At 40.1% G+C, this 20,136-nt stretch overlaps 1 protein-coding gene and 1 long non-coding RNA gene across 2 annotated transcripts; both read left to right on the top strand.

Moving 5' to 3' along the window:
* Positions 1–780: 780 nt before the first annotated feature.
* Positions 781–5,775, top strand: mat2ab (methionine adenosyltransferase II, alpha b). The gene is made up of 9 exons (XM_034148612.1): positions 781–871; positions 1,571–1,648; positions 1,959–2,081; positions 2,179–2,291; positions 2,427–2,570; positions 2,655–2,873; positions 2,958–3,140; positions 3,245–3,378; positions 3,977–5,775. The coding sequence occupies exons 1-9, from the start codon at positions 781–783 to the stop codon at positions 4,077–4,079; spliced, it is 1,188 nt and encodes a 395-aa protein (XP_034004503.1). The 3' UTR covers positions 4,080–5,775.
* A 5,183-nt stretch (positions 5,776–10,958) lies between these two features.
* Positions 10,959–14,535, top strand: LOC117496751. The gene is made up of 3 exons (XR_004557322.1): positions 10,959–11,183; positions 12,311–12,362; positions 14,357–14,535. It is a non-coding gene; the product is annotated as an uncharacterized LOC117496751 (long non-coding RNA).
* Positions 14,536–20,136: the final 5,601 nt, after the last annotated feature.

Genomic DNA, 20,136 nt, shown 5'->3' with positions numbered 1-20,136 from the left:
TACTTAAGTGTGAGTTTGAGGGACCTGTATTTGAGTATTAAATGTGTTGCTTCTTTGTACTTCTACCACACTACAATTCAGAGGTAAACAAATGTAGTTTTAATCCACAACATTTATTTCATACCTTAAGTTTTGCAAATTTGGATCAATGATATTAAATGTAATCAACAATTGATAAAACCTAAAAGTCACACCTGGAGTAAATCCACAAGCTACCTTCCAGCATACAAAAGTATTACAATTAGCAGCTTTACCGGCTTTGATAAACACATTATTGCATCAATAATTATAATCAAAACACATAATATATATAATTCTGAAATGGGCCAATCGGCATAATGAGTACTTTTACTTTTGGTACTTTCAAGTATATTTTGATGCTATTACTAAGTAGGATTTAGAATGCAGGACTTTTGGTTGTAACAGAGTATTCTTGCTCTCTGGTACCTCTACTTTTACTTCACTACACACTCTACTTCTGATATTTTGATAGCACATGGTTGCTGTATGACTACCATTCTGCAATGCATCTCCCTGTTTCAGCATGCAACCGTACACTGTATGCTGCAAGCCCTGTGATTGGCTCGATGGTATGACCCGCCTCCTGATGACGTCAACGCGTCAGACTTTATCCTTAAATAGTGGAGCTCTGCGCCATGAGGCTCACGCTTGAGGATCAATACACCGAGAAACGAAGACAGTCCTATAGAAGAGGCTCTGCTAGCTGAAGAGATATCTTCATATTCAAGTTTTACATAGCAGCAGCAGCCGTTATCGACAATGAACGGACAGTTGAATGGTTTTCATAACGCCCTCATTGATGAGGACTGTTTCTTGTTCACCTCAGAGTCTGTCGGGGAAGGACATCCCGGTAAGCGCACACACACATACACAGGTTTATGCGTCTGGGGATATTAGCCACATTAATAACTGTATTTTAACGACGCTTTCTGCCTAACATATAGTCCATGTTAACAGTTAACTGCAACATGACATACTGGAGTATACATTAATATATTTGGACGTTACGGCCTTTTCCGTTAGCTGGGCCGGTGTCAAGAGAGCATGCGCTACTAGCTAGCTTTAATGTTAGCACGCTAATCTTTACTGATCCCGTCTGTGCGCCGACTGGAAACACACAACTGTTTGTATCGGTCAATCACTGAATGGGTGATTGACCGATACCATTACAATATCATTTTTGTTTAACGTTTTCCTGAACGTGCCAAATCTTCCAGGGCTATTCCTGAAGCACGCGAGGCACAATGATTGGCCCAAACAGCACGGAACCATGGTGTATGTTTATTAACTGGCATTTAGTGTCGGCATATGGAATTACTTCATTGTTTAGAAGTGTGTATCACGCTTGCCTTTTGGTCCCCCGGTAGTTGCGCGCCCTCCTTTCCCCATCACATGTGTTCTCATGCCGAAATGGCGACTCTCGAAGGGCTCCGAGCCACTCCCCCTGCGCGAGACTGGCGCTAATGTGCCTCAGTTTACATGCACATGGGTTTGCTGCAGTCTTTTGTTGTTTCCGGTGTTAAGTTGCATTGTTGTTGTTGTTTTTCAGACAAGATCTGTGATCAGATCAGTGATGCAGTTCTTGATGCTCATCTCAAGCAGGACCCTGATGCCAAAGTTGCATGTGGTAAGTAAGATGTGAAATGGACTGTACTTGTATAACGCTTTATCCAGTCTTTACGAACCCTAAAAGTGCTTTGACATGCTAAAAGTAATCATTCACACTTCTTTCATACAGAGCAATGTGCCTATTGCTCAAGTAATCTTGCATTCATACACACGAGCAACGTATCTTGCCAAAGGATACATCAACGTGTTGACTGCATAGGGCTTGGATCGAACCCCCAACCTTCCGATTATAATTTTGTCCCCCTTTCTGTTTGCTCAGTACACTTGTTGACATTACCTTGTTTTTGCATCCTTCTTGTCTGTTGCAGAGACTGTTGCCAAAACTGGGATGATCCTATTGGCCGGTGAGGTGACATCACGTGCCAACGTGGACTACCAGAAAGTTGTTCGTGACACAATCCGCCAAATTGGATATGACGACTCCTCCAAAGGTGTGGCACATTGTTGTTTGTTTATTTGATTGCCTAATCTGTTAGCTGGTGTTTAAATAGTAGTTTCTTAATCTGCTGCTCTCTGTCTCCTGCACAGGTTTTGACTACAAGACCTGCAATGTTCTTGTGGCCTTGGAGCAGCAGTCTCCTGACATCGCTCAGGGTGTTCACATTGACCGCAATGAGGAGGACATTGGAGCAGGGGACCAGGTCAGTAGGGGCCCACATTATTTTTGTCAGACATATCTCTACTAAAGTTAGTTTACTGGTCTTTTTAAAAAAACATATTTTTTTAGAATAGATGTATTATTTTTTTTAACAGACTAAATGTCTCTTGCTCTGCAGGGCTTGATGTTTGGATATGCCACGGATGAGACTGAGGAGTGTATGCCTCTCACAATTGTCCTTGCCCACAAACTGAATTCTAAGATGGCCGAGCTGCGTCGCAATGGCACCCTTCCATGGCTCCGGCCAGACTCAAAGACACAGGTAAAGCTGATGTACTTGCTCTTATAAGCCACTATACTTTTACTTTTGTTAGTGTGATTTAGCTAATTCTTTATCCCTACACAGGTTACCGTCCAGTACCGCCAGGACCATGGCGCCATGCTTCCAGTGCGTGTGCACACCGTTGTGGTCTCTGTTCAGCATGATGAAGATATTTGCCTAGAGGAGATGCGAGACACCCTGAAGGAAAAGGTGGTCAAAGCTGTGGTTCCATGCATCTATTTGGATGATGACACAATCTACCATCTGCAGCCCAGCGGACGATTTGTTATTGGAGGCCCGCAGGTGAGGTGTCGGTAGGGTGTGGCTTTGAAATCATATTTAGCCTGGGGGGTACATACCTGTGTAACAACTATTTCTTTATTACAGGGGGATGCCGGCCTGACGGGGCGTAAAATCATTGTTGACACTTATGGAGGCTGGGGAGCCCATGGCGGTGGGGCCTTCTCTGGGAAGGATTACACCAAGGTGGACCGCTCGGCTGCTTATGCCGCACGCTGGGTGGCCAAGTCTCTGGTGAAGGCTGAGCTCTGCAGGAGAGTGTTGGTCCAGGTAAGCGGTAAACTCAACGCACTTCGTTTTAGAGAGGGTCAACAAAGAGGTTCCTATCTGAAGTGTTTCTGCTTGATATAATACATGTGCGTGTGTTGTATTAGGTTGCCTATGCCATTGGAGTTGCCCATCCCCTTTCCATTTCTATCTTCCACTACGGGACCTCCAAAAAGAGTGAGAGGGAGCTGCTTGATATTGTGAAGAGGAACTTTGACCTTCGTCCTGGAGTTATTGTCAGGTAATGTATATCCATCCCCTGAAGCCACCTGTTACTTAGTGGAACAGCAGATCCTTCCGGTTTGCTGTGCCTTGTGTTTTATTAAATTGCCCTGCCCAGGATTTCGTTTATTTAATTTAAAGTATTTAGAAACTCTGCAGAGCCATTATAATTCTTCTTTTGCTAACGTTAGCAATTATTTAATTTTTTTTGATCAACTACTTTACCCTATCTAATTCTACTGAAATGATATGGCTTAGTGTTGAAGGTCACACATGTGGGCATTAGTGGCAAAAGGTCTCGTTAATCCGTTATGCATGGCATATTTTGTATAGAAGCCCTGTAGCTTATAGTTTGATAAGCATCCTTTTTGTAAGCCGTAGAGTGGTTTGCCGCTGCAGTCACCACACTGCTCAGGGCTGAGTGTGGTCGTCATGGTAAGTGTCGACGCTTCACGTGTTTCCCTCTATTCCAGCTGGTCTAACGAACATGATTTTTTATATTTTTTTTATGCTTTTTGGTGGCTCTCGACATTCTTATTAGCTATTGTGAGAATGCTTATGTGCATTTGAAGTCACTAGGTGCGACTGCTGCTAAATGTGTTGATTATGTATTCCAGGGAGCTGGATCTGAAGAAGCCCTTGTATCAGAGGACCGCAGCCTATGGCCACTTTGGCCGAGACTCCTTCCCATGGGAGGTGCCCAAAAAGCTCAAATACTAAACATGTTAAGCTTTTCCCCCCAGGCCTGTTGGTGTATACTACAGAGAAGCCTCCTAGGTTCCGGGGGTGAAATGCCCTTGTCTCTCATAGTAATGGCATCTTTAACTCATGAATCCTTCCTCACTCCTACTCCCTCCTTTTGTCTTCTTACTGTTTCATACTTTGTCATAGGAGGCATGCCTCAGAAACTTGATGTTTAAACAATTGCATGAGTTCCATGAACTCATGCACCATCGTACTCAATGTTTTCCATGTCCTGCGGTTCCCCTGCTTTTTGTAGTAAACGCTGAGTAGCTGTGCTCAGTTGTTCTCCTTTTGGCATTCCACACTCAAAAAGCGTCTGTCTTCTATTTAGTGTCAGCGATCTTAGACTGTATGCAATGCATCTTAGGCTTTAAGCGACACCACCACTGAATTCAATGGTGCTTCTAATGTAAGGTGTCTGTGCGATATTTACATTGTTTAGGTCAATGTAAAGGCCTAATTTGATAGTTGGAGGTCCTTCTCATCTGGCACCATCTAAATAAGTTTAGCGTCTCTCTAAACATTCCTCCTTTTTGTTTAGTCCTGTACAATTATTCCCCCGACCCAGTGTTCTCTTCCTCTTTTGTTTTTATTCCCCTGTCTATGTGGAGTATGCTAGAATGGCACAATTAAAATGTTAAGGGTTGTTGCTGTTTTCACAAAAAATGCTATGCATTGCAGGCTAATAGGTGAGCCAATCCTAAATAATCAAGCTCTCGACTGAGCATAAAGCCTCAGATGCCCCTCCAGACCTTTGCTGATTTCTGACGTAATACAGAAAAGTCGGAAGCTGCTATGTCACTGCTCTGGTCTGCAGAGGTATTTGTTATACTTGATAGTAATAGCAAAGATTGGATTGATTATGCATTGAAATTCAATTTTAAATGAGTCCTTTTTTTAAAATGTAGTTTCACTTGAATTGTTATGGTTTGAAGTGACGAAAGGTCCTCTTGCTCCTCGAGTATATTGATGGCAGGTGTAGCTACAGAGAAACCTGGTCCCATCTTTGTTCTTCAAGGAGTGTGTTCTTTGCCACAGAGTCTTATTGGCTTAAAGTCAACCCTTAACACTATTTATTTGTTCTCTGAAACTCGGCGTGGATACAGAGAAGCCGATGTTTCAGAAGGCAGCTTTAAACGCATATGGCTATTGAATCTTGAATTCCTTTTGACTTGACCATTTTTCAGTGTTTTTGCTTGATGCTCCAGAGTGTTGTACAGAAAAGCTCTGGTCCGCCTCAAGATGAAAGTGCCACTGGCTGTTGTCAATGACTATCTTTTTTATTTTTGGACTGTAGATTATATTTTTAAGTGAATTGGTTTTGAAATCCCATTTAAAATGTCTGGTGCAATCCTTTAGCTTTTACCTATCCGCAAGGAATGGCAACATTTGGTTGGTGTAGTACAGAGAAACCAGCCTTGTTTACAGTCGTCCCATGTGAAGGATAGGTTCAAGTTTAGGTTGTCCCCTTTTTACCACTCAGAAGCCATCCCGTTGGCTACAGTAAGTGTAAGAGTGCCTTTTCTATTTCCTCTACTCCTCTTCTTTGCTTTTTCTCTCCTACCAACATGCGCTCAACTTCCAGAGGAACAAGTAGCTCATACTGTATTGTGCTTCATGTCTAGACTGAGTAGTTTCCTTATGCTCTGTAATAAACTACTCCTTTCAAACATCTGTGTCATCATGGTTTCTTTTATATTTTGATTTTAAAGTGCACAAAAATGTTACTACTTTATCCATATACGATCAATAATTATAAACATTTTTGCACATAACATAAGAATTTTATAAAGTTCCCCTTTATCAGTAATGGGGCTTTTACTGAGGTATGCGAACAATTAAGGCTGTAATACTAGCCAACTATTTATTGTGATTTATATTCCAAAATGTTTTGTTGTTTAGAAATCCCCCGTCCTTGTTGGGTACACAAGTGAATGTTAGTCATACCAATACATATATTACTGCTGATGGTTTTTGTTTTTTTTTAGTTTTCAATAATTGGAATTAAAGTCAATAATTTCAAAAGTGGTCCAGAATAGCATACCAGGGTTTAGGCCAAATATCCCTCATTTTACAGTGTATGTTACCATATATTTTGATGCATTTTATGTATGTAAAGTTCAGTAAGCTATTTATCAGAATGGATTTTATTTATTGCTAAGAATCTTTAAAACATTCAATTCTTTAAAATTGTTGGTGTACTTTCGTAGTCTTTAAAATGTAACTAAGATCTATTTTAGTAGTAGGGGCCACTTTAAGCCACATCTGATTTCAACTGGGCTGGACCGGAAAAATCATTGCACAATTGAATAAAGACAACTCTAAATAGTTCCCTTTGTTAAAGTGCAAAAAAGTACATTTCTGAAAATGTTCCCATTTAATAAACTACTTTTTACACTATTATGAACAACCTGACATTTCTTAAGAGAAATAAGTGCAACAATATGCTTCAGTTTATCATTTACACATGTGCATTACAACTTCCAGATCAGTGTACAAAGGCAGACACATTTATTCACAGGTATCTGGAACTGATTAACCCTCCTGTTGTCTTCGGGTCAAATCTGACCGCTTTGCTACTTTCATCAATCATAACTTTTTTGTTTTACATTCAATTGCATTAAGGCTTTATGATATCCTTCACAGTAGACATTTGAACATATAAAATAGCTGATCACCACTTTCATTGAATTTTGGATGATTAAGTCAACTTTGTAACACCCTTGGTGTTCCCGGTCAAAAATGACCGCCATAAAGAAAAGGAATTAGTAACCATTATGTGCCCAATCACACCTGGCACATGCAATACATGTTCAGTGTCTATTCTTTATACACTGTAAAAACAGTTCCGATGGTGAAGTCAACAAAACTCAATTTTTTTATGTAATTTACTTGCCCTAAATTAGTTTTTTTTCAATGTGCGTTTAAATAAGTAACACGCAGTGGCGAAGCGTGTCTATCACAACTGGACCTTCTGTAGATACAAACGCCGATTTTGATATCATGGGTTTAATTCGGTTTAATTACACATATGCGCACGAAATGACTGCTATCGTGTCAGCAGCGAGCCCTTAGCATATAGGATATATATACAATATATACAAATACACAATAATGGACACAGACTATAAAGGGCACACAGTTTCATTCACTAATTAAAGTCAAACATGTTTGTTTCCACTGTTTTATTGTGTGCCTGTCGCGATAAGCAATTAATTGACTTATCGTATGATAAATAAAAATGAACTCGATAACTTTTCTGACCTCGATAAATTGCCATTTACATGAGGATGTGACTAGCAGTTTGAAAGGATGTACTTGAATTATTATTATATATTATCATTATGTCAGTGGTCTAAAATGGTCATACAACGGTGCCGACAATATTATCGTTTATCGCAATAATTTCCGGGAAAATGTATCCAACAAAATTAATTATCGTGAGAGGCCTATACATGAAACACACACACACAAACAAATCTATAGACTTACTCCAAACTGCCAAATATATTAATTAACACACTCTCACTCTCATATACTCTTTGACTCTATTTTGGCCTAGTAGAACAATAAGCAGCAGACTTTTACTTTTTTATCATTTCCACTGGATCTTAGATCTGCGCATGCGCAATACGGGTCGGCAGTTGCGGCTCCAGAGTATTTTTGTTGGGTAATCTATGTTAGGGCTAACCCATACAGTGGTGGGGCTCAAATCAGTATTTGCAATGTAATTACATACACGCTCCCCCCGACAGTGAAACGCCACGCGTGAGGTTTAGATTATTTCCCTGTCTCAATCCAAATTGAACGGTATGAAATAAAAAGGCACATTTGTCTTGTAGTAAATAAAAAGGGCGACCTGGAGCCAATCCTGCAATTTCCCCACAGGTGAAAGAGTTGACATGCTGAAAACCCAACCCCTGCAGGGGAGTCTGGGGGGATTCTCCCCCAGGAGATTTTTTAAAAAATACTAACATAAAATACACATTCTGGTACTCTCTTGAGAAGAATAATAAATATATCTATTACTACACGACACATTTAAAAAATGAATGCCATTTTAGTTTTTTGTTACTTTGTTCTGAAAGCTGAACCTGCTGCTCCTCACAGAGAGAAGAGGGAAGAGGCTGTGTGAATTACTTTACATTGTGGATAAGGGTGGATAGCCCCCATTGTTCTGTGTGTCAAAATGAAAGACACACCTATCAATCATCAAACCGTGGGGTCTTATTTCATTACGTGTTGATTTCTATCAACACGTAATGTTGTATCGATGTATAAAGAGATGTACTACCGCAAAAGTATTCTCCGTCGGGACTTCCTGCAACAACACCACGCCGTTATCGTGATTCTGATTGGCCAGAAGACATTATCAAAGATGTTCTATTGAGAAGACGATCACTACGTGACAAAAGTTTTCAAAACCGTTTCTAGTCTTCGGTATTCTTGCTTTTGGCGTGAGAATAGTTTGGGCAGCGTGAGAGCGTGAGATTGAGAGTGAAAGCGTGTGTCACACGCCAGATGCGTGAGAGTTGGCAACCCTGCAATACATCACAGACAGTTCTGTTTTCAGCCGAGGCAAGTCAAAGTGCGGCCCGTAGCTCTCTGTGAGGCTTGCGAATGCAGTTTCAGGGAAGTTGCTGTTAAAGCTGGTGAACTGTTGAGGGTCCAGAAGAGAAAGGAATGACAGTTTTTCGTGATCTTTAAACCGATTTTGCACCTGATTTAAAATGTTCTCAAGAATGCCATTGTGCAGCTTCTTGTAGTGCGAGCGAGAATCTCCGTGGGCTCTCCGTCCAGTTGGCAGGCCGGTGTCCTGCACAGTCTCATCATATATTTGATCAAAACGATCCCTATGCCCTTCAATGCAAATGCAAAACTCTTCCACCCTTCTCAGACAAAACTGCATGTCAAATGACTTGTTCTGTAAGATGGCGAAGAGCACATCTGCATGCGCAAATATCTCGTTAAAAGTTGAAAGGAAAAATCCAAATTCAAAGTTGCCCAGGTTTGATAGGTAGCCATCAGCACAGAGAATGGCAGCATCATCAAATTCCTCGTGGTGTTCAACTATGTAGTCAAACAGATCCTTAAGAGCATCCTTCTTTTCAAAGACAGTGCACACTAATCTTGATGCAAAATTCCACCTGGTTGGTGCCACTCGTGGCAGTCGCTTCTGGCATATTTCATCAAGCAGCTGCGTTCGTTTTGGCGATCTTGAAAAGAACGCAGCCAGGCCAGAAAGGTGTGAGAAGAAAATTCTGCATTCTTTCATTTTAACTACACCTTGAGATAAAACCAAATTAAGGACATGTGCATAACAGTGTATGAAAAGTGCCTGTGGGATCTTTTCCTTGACCTTGGCTTGGACTCCGTTCAGCCCCGATGCCATAACGGCAGCACCGTCATAGCACTGGGCTACAAGTTTGTCCATGCATCCATGTTCCTCCAAGAAACCGAGGGCCATGGCTGCTACATCCTCTGCCCGTTTCTTCCCTGTCACATCCTCAAATTTGACGAACCTCTCTTTTACGCCACTGTCTGTTACAAACCGAAGAACAAACGATAACTGTGCAGCATTGCTGACATCTGTTGTTTCATCCAGCATTAAAGCTACGAAGGGTGCTTTACTTATTTCTTCTTTGATGGTCTCACCCATCACTTCGGCCACAGCACTTATCAAGTCGTTCTGTATTTGACTCGAGGTTCCAATGAACACCTTAGAAGTGGACAAATGGTAGTGCAAGTCTGGATCATATTCTGCTATGAATGTAAGCAGCTCCAGGTAATTACCTCGATTGGCTGATTCTCTGCTCTCATCATGGCCCCTGAAAGGTAACTCCTGTTTCCCAAGGAAAATCACACAGTGGATCAGACGTTTCAAAATCTCCCGATTTTTGTTCACCTTTTCGTTGTGAATGATCGTTTCTCTACGTCTCTGTTCGTCCAGCTGTAGATCAATCCTTGTGTCTCCAAAAGTCTTCATGGTGACCGTTGCCTTAAGATGCCCTGCTGTGTTTTGGTGTTTTTGTGCAGCCTTGGTTAAACAGCTCAGATTATCGTAGCCTTTCCAATTCCATGCCCCCTTTTCGGTCCCAAAAAGCAAGCACTCCCAGCAGTAGAGCCTTTTGTGACTAACTGAGCCCGTAAGCCACGGGTATCTTTCCCAGTTGCTAGTCTGGAAATGGCGAACATAGCCTGCTTTAGCAACTTGATTCAGCTCCAGATTTTCAGGCATTGGGCGCCCTTTCTTTACAATGTCCGTCTTTTCAGTGAATTGTCGTCTTGAAAAAGGAACCGACAATAATTCCGCAACAACATCTTCTTCACCTGTTGCCATGTCAACGTTAAAACGCATAAAACGGAAAATGAATTGTTACCATCTATATCCTGTGTCTCGCACCTGTCAGAACTAACGGGCCTTCTAGCATACCCTGCACCGTGGGAAACTCCGAAAGAATACGCCCATTTGCTACAAATCAATATATGATTGGTTGATCAAACTGTCAATCAGAGTGTTCGCTCTCATTCAGTGCAACGACCAGGGCCTTCTATCAAGGATACAGAATACCCACAGACGCAGAAACAGATCTGATTGGTTGCATTTATTTTTTTAAATGCGTAGTGCAAGGTCCGAGAAGGACAAACAAATCAACGTAACACTGTTTATTACAGATCAACAACACAGATACGATTCTCATTTATAAAATGTATTTACATTTTATTAAATTGTATTTATATAATTAAATCGATAAATGTCTTTTTTTTATCTGAGTTATCAGGGTATTCTCTGAATACCTTGAAGGCCCTGACGGTTCGCCACTAACACGTAAGCAACAATGAGAACATGTTTTAAGAACTCATTAATTTGTAAATTAATATCACATTTTCTGAACTTTCTTTAAAAAGACGTTTTGGAAAACGTAATAAAAATGCTTTTTTCAACGCCACGGTCATGCCACGCCCTCAAACGAGAATACCGCGGTGTGAGACTTCCTGTTCCTCTTTGCACTGGTTCTTCAGCAGTTGGACACGTGTTTGCGTTGGATCCTCCTCAAACCAATAACCATCATAAAACAAGTAAGCATGCCACCTGAGTTATTAATTACTGCTTTTTAACTAGAAAGTGTTATTTACTTTTCTTGTATTCACTGTTTTGAACGAAACATCGACATTTTAATGCATGCCAGCGCCATTACTGCTGTTAAAGTTAGACTCAGCCCTGTCGTGCTCATGTAGTCTATTTCTTCACGCAAAGTTGTTGGGCAAAGTTTGCATCAAGTGCTTACCGACGCAATTCTGTTAAAAGTGGTTAAGTTAAGAGTACGTATTAAGAATCAACTCCGCAAACTGTTCCCCTATGCCGCTCTAAGCGTTGGCCCGGGCACCGTGATGCGGCCGCGGGGCTCAGAGGCTCTCCTGCCGTGCATGTTGTGCGATAAAATACCTCCGTTAAAACTATTCCCTACGACTTTATAACCCAGCGGTTATGTAAGAGTAAGTTACTAATGCGCCTATTTGATATTAATTCCTCTATATGTATTTCGCCGTTTGTTTTACTGTGAGCAATGAATTATCTTTCTACAATCTTAGTGTACCCAATTTAAACTCATAGTCTGCAGTTACAGCATCGAGTTGTTATTATACAAAATTAAGTGCAAACTATATTTTTCATGCTTATGCAACGCTATAGATGCAAATCCATGTTGGAATCTGCAGGAGAGTTAACGTTAGCTCTCAGTAGAAAGAGACGGAGGTGACTTCAGTTAAGGTGCATTCAGGCGCAATTCAGTAAAATTGTGTATTGGGCGAGGAGGCATGTATAACGTCAGCAAGATGTGTTCAATGTAGAACAGTAAAATGCAGTCTTTAGCGAGAAATATCAATAAATACAGTTTTATTAAGGAGATGTTTTACTACAACATAAAGTAGATATTAGACAGTATACAAACGAGATAAAGGAGTGTATATTGAAGTTATTAGGATCTGCTGTGTAGAGAATCATGGAATTGTACTGGTATCTAACAATACCATCCTTAATAAATGCCATCCTTATAAATGTATATAAATACAATACCGTTTTAAACGATACTTGTGTTTTAATGTTTGATTCCATTAATTAATTAAATATGTTTTGATGAATTCTACTGAAATGATTGTTACATTGTCATCATGTAACTATTTTGTTCTTTCATTTGCCTCACCAGAAAACAGTCACACCTCCTCTGCCTCCTGCTATGGACTTCAGGTTCACATTAGGTAAGCCCTTGAGTGTGTCAGACTAGTTGTTGTTTCAGAGGTTAATTCAAGACGTGTTATGTTTGCATATCAATATAATGAGCATCAGGTAAACGTACCCATTTCTATTTTTTTAATCACAGATGGGATACCACTCAAAGTGATATTTTAAAACATTATCGACTCCATCATGGAAACCTTTGGACAGAAACGTGCCTTGCCCTGCATTCATGTAGATTGGCCTGCGCTCTCACTTATCAAGATAAAAGTTGAAATAATCGTCTGTTCTTTTTATTCTAGGACCCATGTGCCACTTTCAGGGTGCGTACGGGTGCTGGAAATCCTTGAAAATGCTTGAAATTGTACGAGGTGTTTTCAAGGTTTGGGAATGGTGCTTGAATTTGGGATAAAGTGCTTGAAATTGTAAATGCTTTACTTCGCTTTTTAGATTAAAAGAAAATAAAGATGTCGGAGCGCGCTTAATTGCTTCGCTTTTACATAAAACAGCTCCGCTCCGGCCTTCCTGCGCAATGCGCGTGACCGGCAAGTGTTTTTGTTACGTGTGTGACCTGGGCATTCTGATGAGAGTGATAGATGACAGTATGCCAGGAGGTTGCCATTTCAACGAGCGTTGGCTAGCAGAAGACAAATACAAGCCATGGCTAAGACGAGGGTCAAGCGAAGCCCAAGAGTAGCCTCCTGCAAAGTGTGCAACAATAACGATGCGAGAGTCTGCGCTGACGAGCCACACCACACGAAAGGTACGCCATAGTAGAGCATTTTAGATTAGGCTATCGTTGCATGTAAAATACATGACACTTTTCTCTGTGCGCGGCAAAACAAGCTCGCCAAAATGGCTTCACTAGTCTGGCAGTATTTTAAGTGTCCGAAAATGACAATAAAATAGTGGTATGCAACGTGTGTGTGAAGCAGAAATCCTGCAGCTCCACCCGCTGTGACGGACCGGTGAGCGGAGCAGAACACACATTAAGAGTTAGACCTAACACACTTAGCTATTTTATCTACCTCTGGAACAAGCTAAACTAGTTATAAATATATTTATTCTTCACTGTCGGGAGGAAAAGTACACCATGTACCTCTGAACTGTAGTGGAGTAGAAGTACACCATGTACCTCTGAACTGTAGTGGAGTAGAAGTACACCATGTACCTCTGAACTGTAGTGGAGTACAAGTACACCATGTACCTCTGAACTGTAGTGGAGTACAAGTACACCATGTACCTCTGAACTGTAGTGGAGTAGAAGTACACCATGTACCTCTGAACTGTAGTGGAGTAGAAGTACACCATGTACCTCTGACTTGTGTTTACTGCCAACCTAAAAGTACCTAAAAAAATAGTAATCAATAATGTATTGAAAAGTTATTTGGCTGATCGTTTTATATTGGCTCAGCCAGGTTATATGGGATGCCCAGTCTACGTACAGATGGGTCACTCATTTTGAAATATTAAACTTAGTTTTCTTTTCTAACATTTTTAATTTGTCATCCTCATGTAGAATGCTATTATGAAACACACATTTGGTTGTTTATAGCATAAAGAACATCTGATTTAATGTGAGGTAGGGAAATAATCATTTGAGTATAAGTATGTGTATATAAATATGTCATTTACAACAGCTGTAAGATGCTTGAAAAGCTTGAAAATGCACCTTGAAAATGCTTGAAAAGTGCTTGAATTTGACTTTGGAAAAGGTGTAAGAACCCTGCACTTTATATAAATCTCTGAGCATGAGGTGGGGTTAAAAATAAGTAGTTGGACATTTTATGAACTATATCAATATCATGACTATTTGGTTCATTTTCTTGCAAACCAGCCTTTTTTTGATGGCTTAAACCCCTTGTAATGCATGTGAATAGCACCTCTGTTACCGTCTGTTAACAGCTAATGTAAACTGGCTCGTTATGTTTTCAAGACGGATTTGATTTTTGTTTTGAGGAAAACACATGGCGTGTCCTGATTTGTACTCAATTTAGTGTTTTGTTTGTATTTACAGGGAACAGCAGAGGTCGAAGTGCAACAGGCTCGTGATGCACAGCATGAAGTTATACATTGCCCAAGAGCCAGATGTAGTTATAACCATCAAATAATAACCATGTGTCTCCATGTATGTTAATGTGTTGTGCTTTTAAACAAACTTGTTACTCTTTTATGACAACTGTTTTGAAATAATCACATTTTAATAAAATGTATTAACATGTCCATAACGTTCCCTTTTTTAATTTATTTGTTTAATCTGCGATGTTTCAATGCTATCAAATATTTAAAGGGTTGGATTGAAATCAGGAAGAGTTTGTCGTATATAGGTTCCGGCAACTCAATTGTGTTTTATAATTTACTTTATTCTCTTTTTAGCAGGCTAGATTTCCATGGTAACTTATGCTGAGCGGCAAACCTGCTCCGGAGCAGGTTAGGTGGCAGGCTAAGAGATCAACTCAGTGAAAGCACCGCCTGCTGACCAATCAGAGCTCCGTGTGCGGAGTTTAAAGCGATCAATTCATATTACAGGATAGAGGAAATACAGAAAAACTGCCGTTGCAGGAAAGACGGCCGGCCAAAATCAACTGACTGTGTGAACGTGAAAATTAATAGAATATCCCCTCCCATCTTCAGAGCAATCTGACTATTATAATATTAGCGTTAAGAAAGCTTACTTAAATATCTGCCACGACATAAGTAACCGGATCAGAGTAACATTAAGTACAGTCCGCGGCACTGTGAGTGCAGACGTCGATGTGTCCCATTATCATTCATATCATATCACATCATAATGTATCATATATTTCCTTATGAGTCAGCTTCTTGAGCCGTATCTGGCCGTGCAACACTCACAGTGTCACATACTGTATGCAGAAGTATTATTTTAAGCAACACATTAAGTTGACGAAACACTCGAGTCAAATTCTCCTAATTAAAGTCAGATCCACTCGTGTCTTGGACGGGGCAGTGATTTCATAAACCTGTTAATGTACGCATTCAAACACTTTTTCTTTTACCAGCTGTATTCACCTTGCAGGTGCAGCTATGTGGCTTTTATCCTGGATAAAGTGTTTAAGTCATGGATGTTTAAAGTTTAACTTCTTCATATTTGACTAATATTAAAGTTCACTTTTCATTCAGGAAGTATGACGCTGCGCTGTCAGTACGCTTGTCCGTGTTTGAGATTGGTTGAATGCTCCAAATACCACCCCTTTCATGTGAACGCGCACCTAACTAGATAGGACACGGCTGGCTTGAGCGATCCACTTGATAACCAGCGTCGTAGTACAGTTTAGCCAGAGCGCGTATGTTTTGGATTGGGCCAACCGGCTAACTCAAACATATCCAGGTTAGGTTGAACCAGCTTCGTAGTACAGGCCTCAGGACTTCCTCCTCCCTTGTAAATGTATACAAACAAAAAACATGAAAGTTGTGAAAATTGCACTTGATGTCTTCTCTGTAATCTTTACACTTTGCAAAGTCATCCCTGGGGGCCGGATTGGGCCCTCTGTCGGTCCGTTTTGGCACACAGGCCATATGTTTGACACCCCTTATAACCTTTATACTCCGAGCAGATACGGTTATCTCTGAGATTAAAGACAGCGCTTCTCAATGCTGGCCGAACTGTTTGATGTCCATGATCAAAGTCAACTTTATTGTCAATCTCAAAATATGTTTGTACACCCAGAAAGATCGAAATACTGTTTCCCACAGTCCCGAGGTATAAAAAAAACACATTAAAATGCAAGAACACTCAATAACAACAAAACACAATAACCGTTTACTTCATGTAAGCAGGATATATATAAAAAAAGTGCAAATGGGAGTGCAAACATCTCCATAGCAGCGTAAAGTGACTGGTGCTGGATTTGTTGTCTCTGTGCGTGTGTGTGTGGGGGGGGGGGGGTGTTAAAGTCCCGGTCCAGTGGGGTTAGGGTGGAGATATGATCTACATGCTCTACACTCAGGTGAAGTGTCTTCAACATTTGTGTGACAGCTATTCCTCAGCATTTCTCAGCTTGACCACTGTTGAAGACTAAGTGTCTTGCCAGAGGGAAATAGTTGAAAGCAGGTATTATGGTAGTAGGGAAGGCAAAGCTCTTATATCTAACATGTTACATCCCGTCCAAATGTTGACCCACATCCTTGGTCTCTGACAGCAGCCTGAACCGAAAAACAGTCATACCTTTGTTGTGACAGCTATATTATTAAATCCTAGAGATTGATGGCACAGTCTGGGCCCTCACCATTTGAAGCAGGCGTTTCCTGTTAAATACGTTTTTTTTTTTAATGTTTCTATTGTGAAAGCTGAGATCAATCAAGCATGGCTCCATGGCTCCAACGTGTTTTATTCCACCTACGTTAAGAACCAGTTCATCTCCATTTTATTTTTGTGTTTTGTTTTGTCAGTGTGCACACCCTGATACTATCTGTGCCTGGGGCAGAATTTAAGAGTGTATTTATTCTTCATTTTGGGTTTGGGTTTGGATTCAATATCATCCCCACTACCATTTTAATTAAATGTCCACCTTTTGAGACAAGGCCAGACCCTGCTTACACCGAAATGTTCAGCCGTTATGCTCTTTGTGTAACACCAAATGGACGCCTTTCCAATTTATTACCTGATTAAACGTATTTGTATCTTTTTTTTCTCCCTTTTACTTACTTTAAATAACAGGGTTGACCCATGGTTTTGTTTATTATTAATGATTGTATTTTTCTGATCACATTTTGACTTTGAAAAAATAAACGTTATCTCACAGTCCAAAAGATACCCATTTTACAGAATGACTTGCTGTCTATAAAGAATCATAATATCCTAGTTCATGAAGATTTGATATGCTCAAAAGATACCAAGCTAACCTTCAGATGTAGCAGACAATGTTGATTGTTGCTTTGTCTATTTACTTAAGTATTACTGAGTGACCGTTGACTAGATTAACAAAACACATTAAACCTTGAATTGATAACAGATTAGACACAACAGGACATAAATGGGTACTTTGTGACTCTGTGGCCAATAACAATTACATTTGGCCCTTAGCCACTTTGATATTGTAGGACAAAGAGCTCTTGGTTTTGGTGTAAGCAAACATTCACGCAAATAAAATTACTGTTGTAAATGTTGATGCAAGAAATGGATCAAATGGTTAAGTGTGTTAAAGTAGTCTCTCAATCAAAGTAGCTTCATAAAAGAGGACATTAGATATCCAGGGATCTGCTGTCACGTTAACAATGTGGTTGAAGAAAGCTTTTCACAAACTGTAAGACATCTCTAGATTTCCTAAGGCTCAAAGATTACACCATATCAGCATGGCCATGTACTGTAATACCTGGCATAAGAAGTACTAACATGTTAATCCATAATATGTTTGTATCAAATTGGCACTTGTTGGTAGCTGGTACAACTAACAGATGCAGATAACATGTCAAATATGCTCAGAATGAACAACAAGGTATTCAGATGCCAGACTATTAGGCAAAACTAAAATCCACAAAACCAGAAAAATGGGTTTATACTGCTTTTACCCCCAACAGCTAATTCAAGATACTGCTGCTTAGCTTTAACAAAGAAAATGTTGCAGCCTTTCATAAGAAACATTTCTCACATTCTTGTGGAGTCTAAAGTCTTAGATAAATCTTCCTTTGGAACCGGTTTGTTTAAACAGGTTATCAAGCCTACCATCATCTTTCTCTTTTACGTACTCAAATTACAGATATAAGAAATCTTTACATGAAGAAATACGAGATGAGACGTGAGAAGAATCGAATGATATGAATTCAACATGCTTATTTCAGTTAAATCCGGGTTAAACCAGGTGACAATGTTGAAATACTGTATCGACCAGTTTGGGCAGTCCTCTCAAGTCAGCGCTTTAACCGTAGCAAGGATGATTGCTGTGTTGAATGTATGTGAAAATGTGACAAGCTGTAATGCCAATGGAGAGCAAATTACATGTTTTCCTCTTGTTATCAACACATTAATTGTAATTAAACACCTTTTACTGTATTGGCCCAAGATGTTAAACCTTTTACATTTCTACAATTCCACCATCAAATCCTGTTGTAGGAACTGTGGAGATTTTCAGCTGAACCGGTAATCCAACAAGCTTTTTTACTTTAATTAGCTTATTTACTGTCTGGGCAACCTAAAGCCTGCCTGCTTTGCAAATTAATGAGTGGATTGTTTGTTCTGCATGTGATTTCTGCACTTTAGGAAGTTATCATAGGAGTTTATTGTCATGGAGACCTACATACTTTGGTACTTCATGGCAACACCAAGACTCGGATCAAATGCATGCATATTTTGATCATAATACTTATGAAAGGAAGTTGCTGGAAGGCTTTTTAAATTATTTGTAATATATGTTTATTTTCACACATAAGGATAAATGTGGAAGTGATATTCAGAGGTTACATACAAACTTAAGATATATATCTATGCAAACTGGCATTATGAAAAATGTCCGGATTTTTCTCTGAGAGCTGGAACATTGGTTCAGTTACACAATATAAACCTATGAGTAGTGTTCATGGTCAAGTAACATTATCAAATTCAGACTGGCAGTTCGACTACAGCAGCTGTGCATTTCCACGACCACACTGGCTCAGTCAAACGTCTATCTTTAGATCTGAATGGTGGAAGGTTACACATCCACAGCCTTGAATGGGCAGGAGCACTGCACCACTGTTGCACTGTGGAGGCAGCTGAGAGCACATGTCTGTTCCTCAAGAGCACCGCATGCTGATAAAGCATAACTTCAATTATTTTAAAGGAATGTTTTAAAGGTAACAGGTTTTGATGCAAGTCCATGGGTTATCTGTGTTTCTCCTCAACCACAAAGGCTGCAGATACTTCCCACAACAAAGAGCTCAGAGGACAGCACCTGTGCTCGGCTTGCATCCGAGACCAAACACAGCGCATGACAGTGAGACCAAACATTGTTGCAGACTGAGAGATAAATAAAGTTTTATTTTCTCAGAGTCACAAGCCCTACAGTGTCGATAGATAAGGTACAAGCAGGTCAGCATTTAGCGGTCAGTGGACCTTCTTGTAAGGATTGAGTGAAAGCAGATTGTATATCTGTGGGAGACTTTTGTTGATTAATTGTATGTTTGTAGGAATTTGAAATGAAAGCTACACATTACTCTTTATAGTTTCAGTCTTTTTTGCAGGTGATCTACTTCATGACACTCCAAATTGTTAACATTGGTGCACTTTAAGAAATGATGTTGATTTAGCACCTTTTTTTTCCACAGCTTCTTTCTCAATTTGTATTTTTTTAAAACATTACATTACATTACATGTCAATTGTTAGACGCTTTTATCCAAAGCGACTTACATACTCAATACTGTGGGCAATCCCCACAGGAGCAATTTGGGGTGAAGTGTCTCAGGGACACAACGACATGCTGACTGCAGTGGGGTTTGAACCTGTGACCCCTGATCAGAAACACCAACGCACAACCCACTGCACCACACACCTCCCGATAAAAGGGTTAGACTATTTATTTGGCTATATTTTCAAGTCCAAAGTGGAATGCCAATTTGTTATGTATAGTCCGGTTTTTATTCAAGTTTAAAATAAATCCTCAAAAAGGGCCTTACTTTGGCAATACTTTGTTAAACATTAATAAAGCCTTGAATCACAGTTTGACTTTAACTTGTGTGACATGACCTTAACCCTAACCAGTGTGTTCAAACAATAATTTGAATTTGCTCAACACTGGAAATGACATGTCATTTGGGTGTGTTAAACAGCAACACTTTATCATCATAACAATCTTCTGTTTTGA

The sequence above is a fragment of the Trematomus bernacchii genome, unplaced genomic scaffold (genome assembly GCF_902827165.1).
Source record: "Trematomus bernacchii unplaced genomic scaffold, fTreBer1.1, whole genome shotgun sequence".
NCBI classification, from domain to species: Eukaryota; Metazoa; Chordata; class Actinopteri; order Perciformes; family Nototheniidae; genus Trematomus; species Trematomus bernacchii.
Note: the sequence above shows the minus strand (reverse complement) of the source record. Positions and strands in the feature narration are given on the sequence as shown.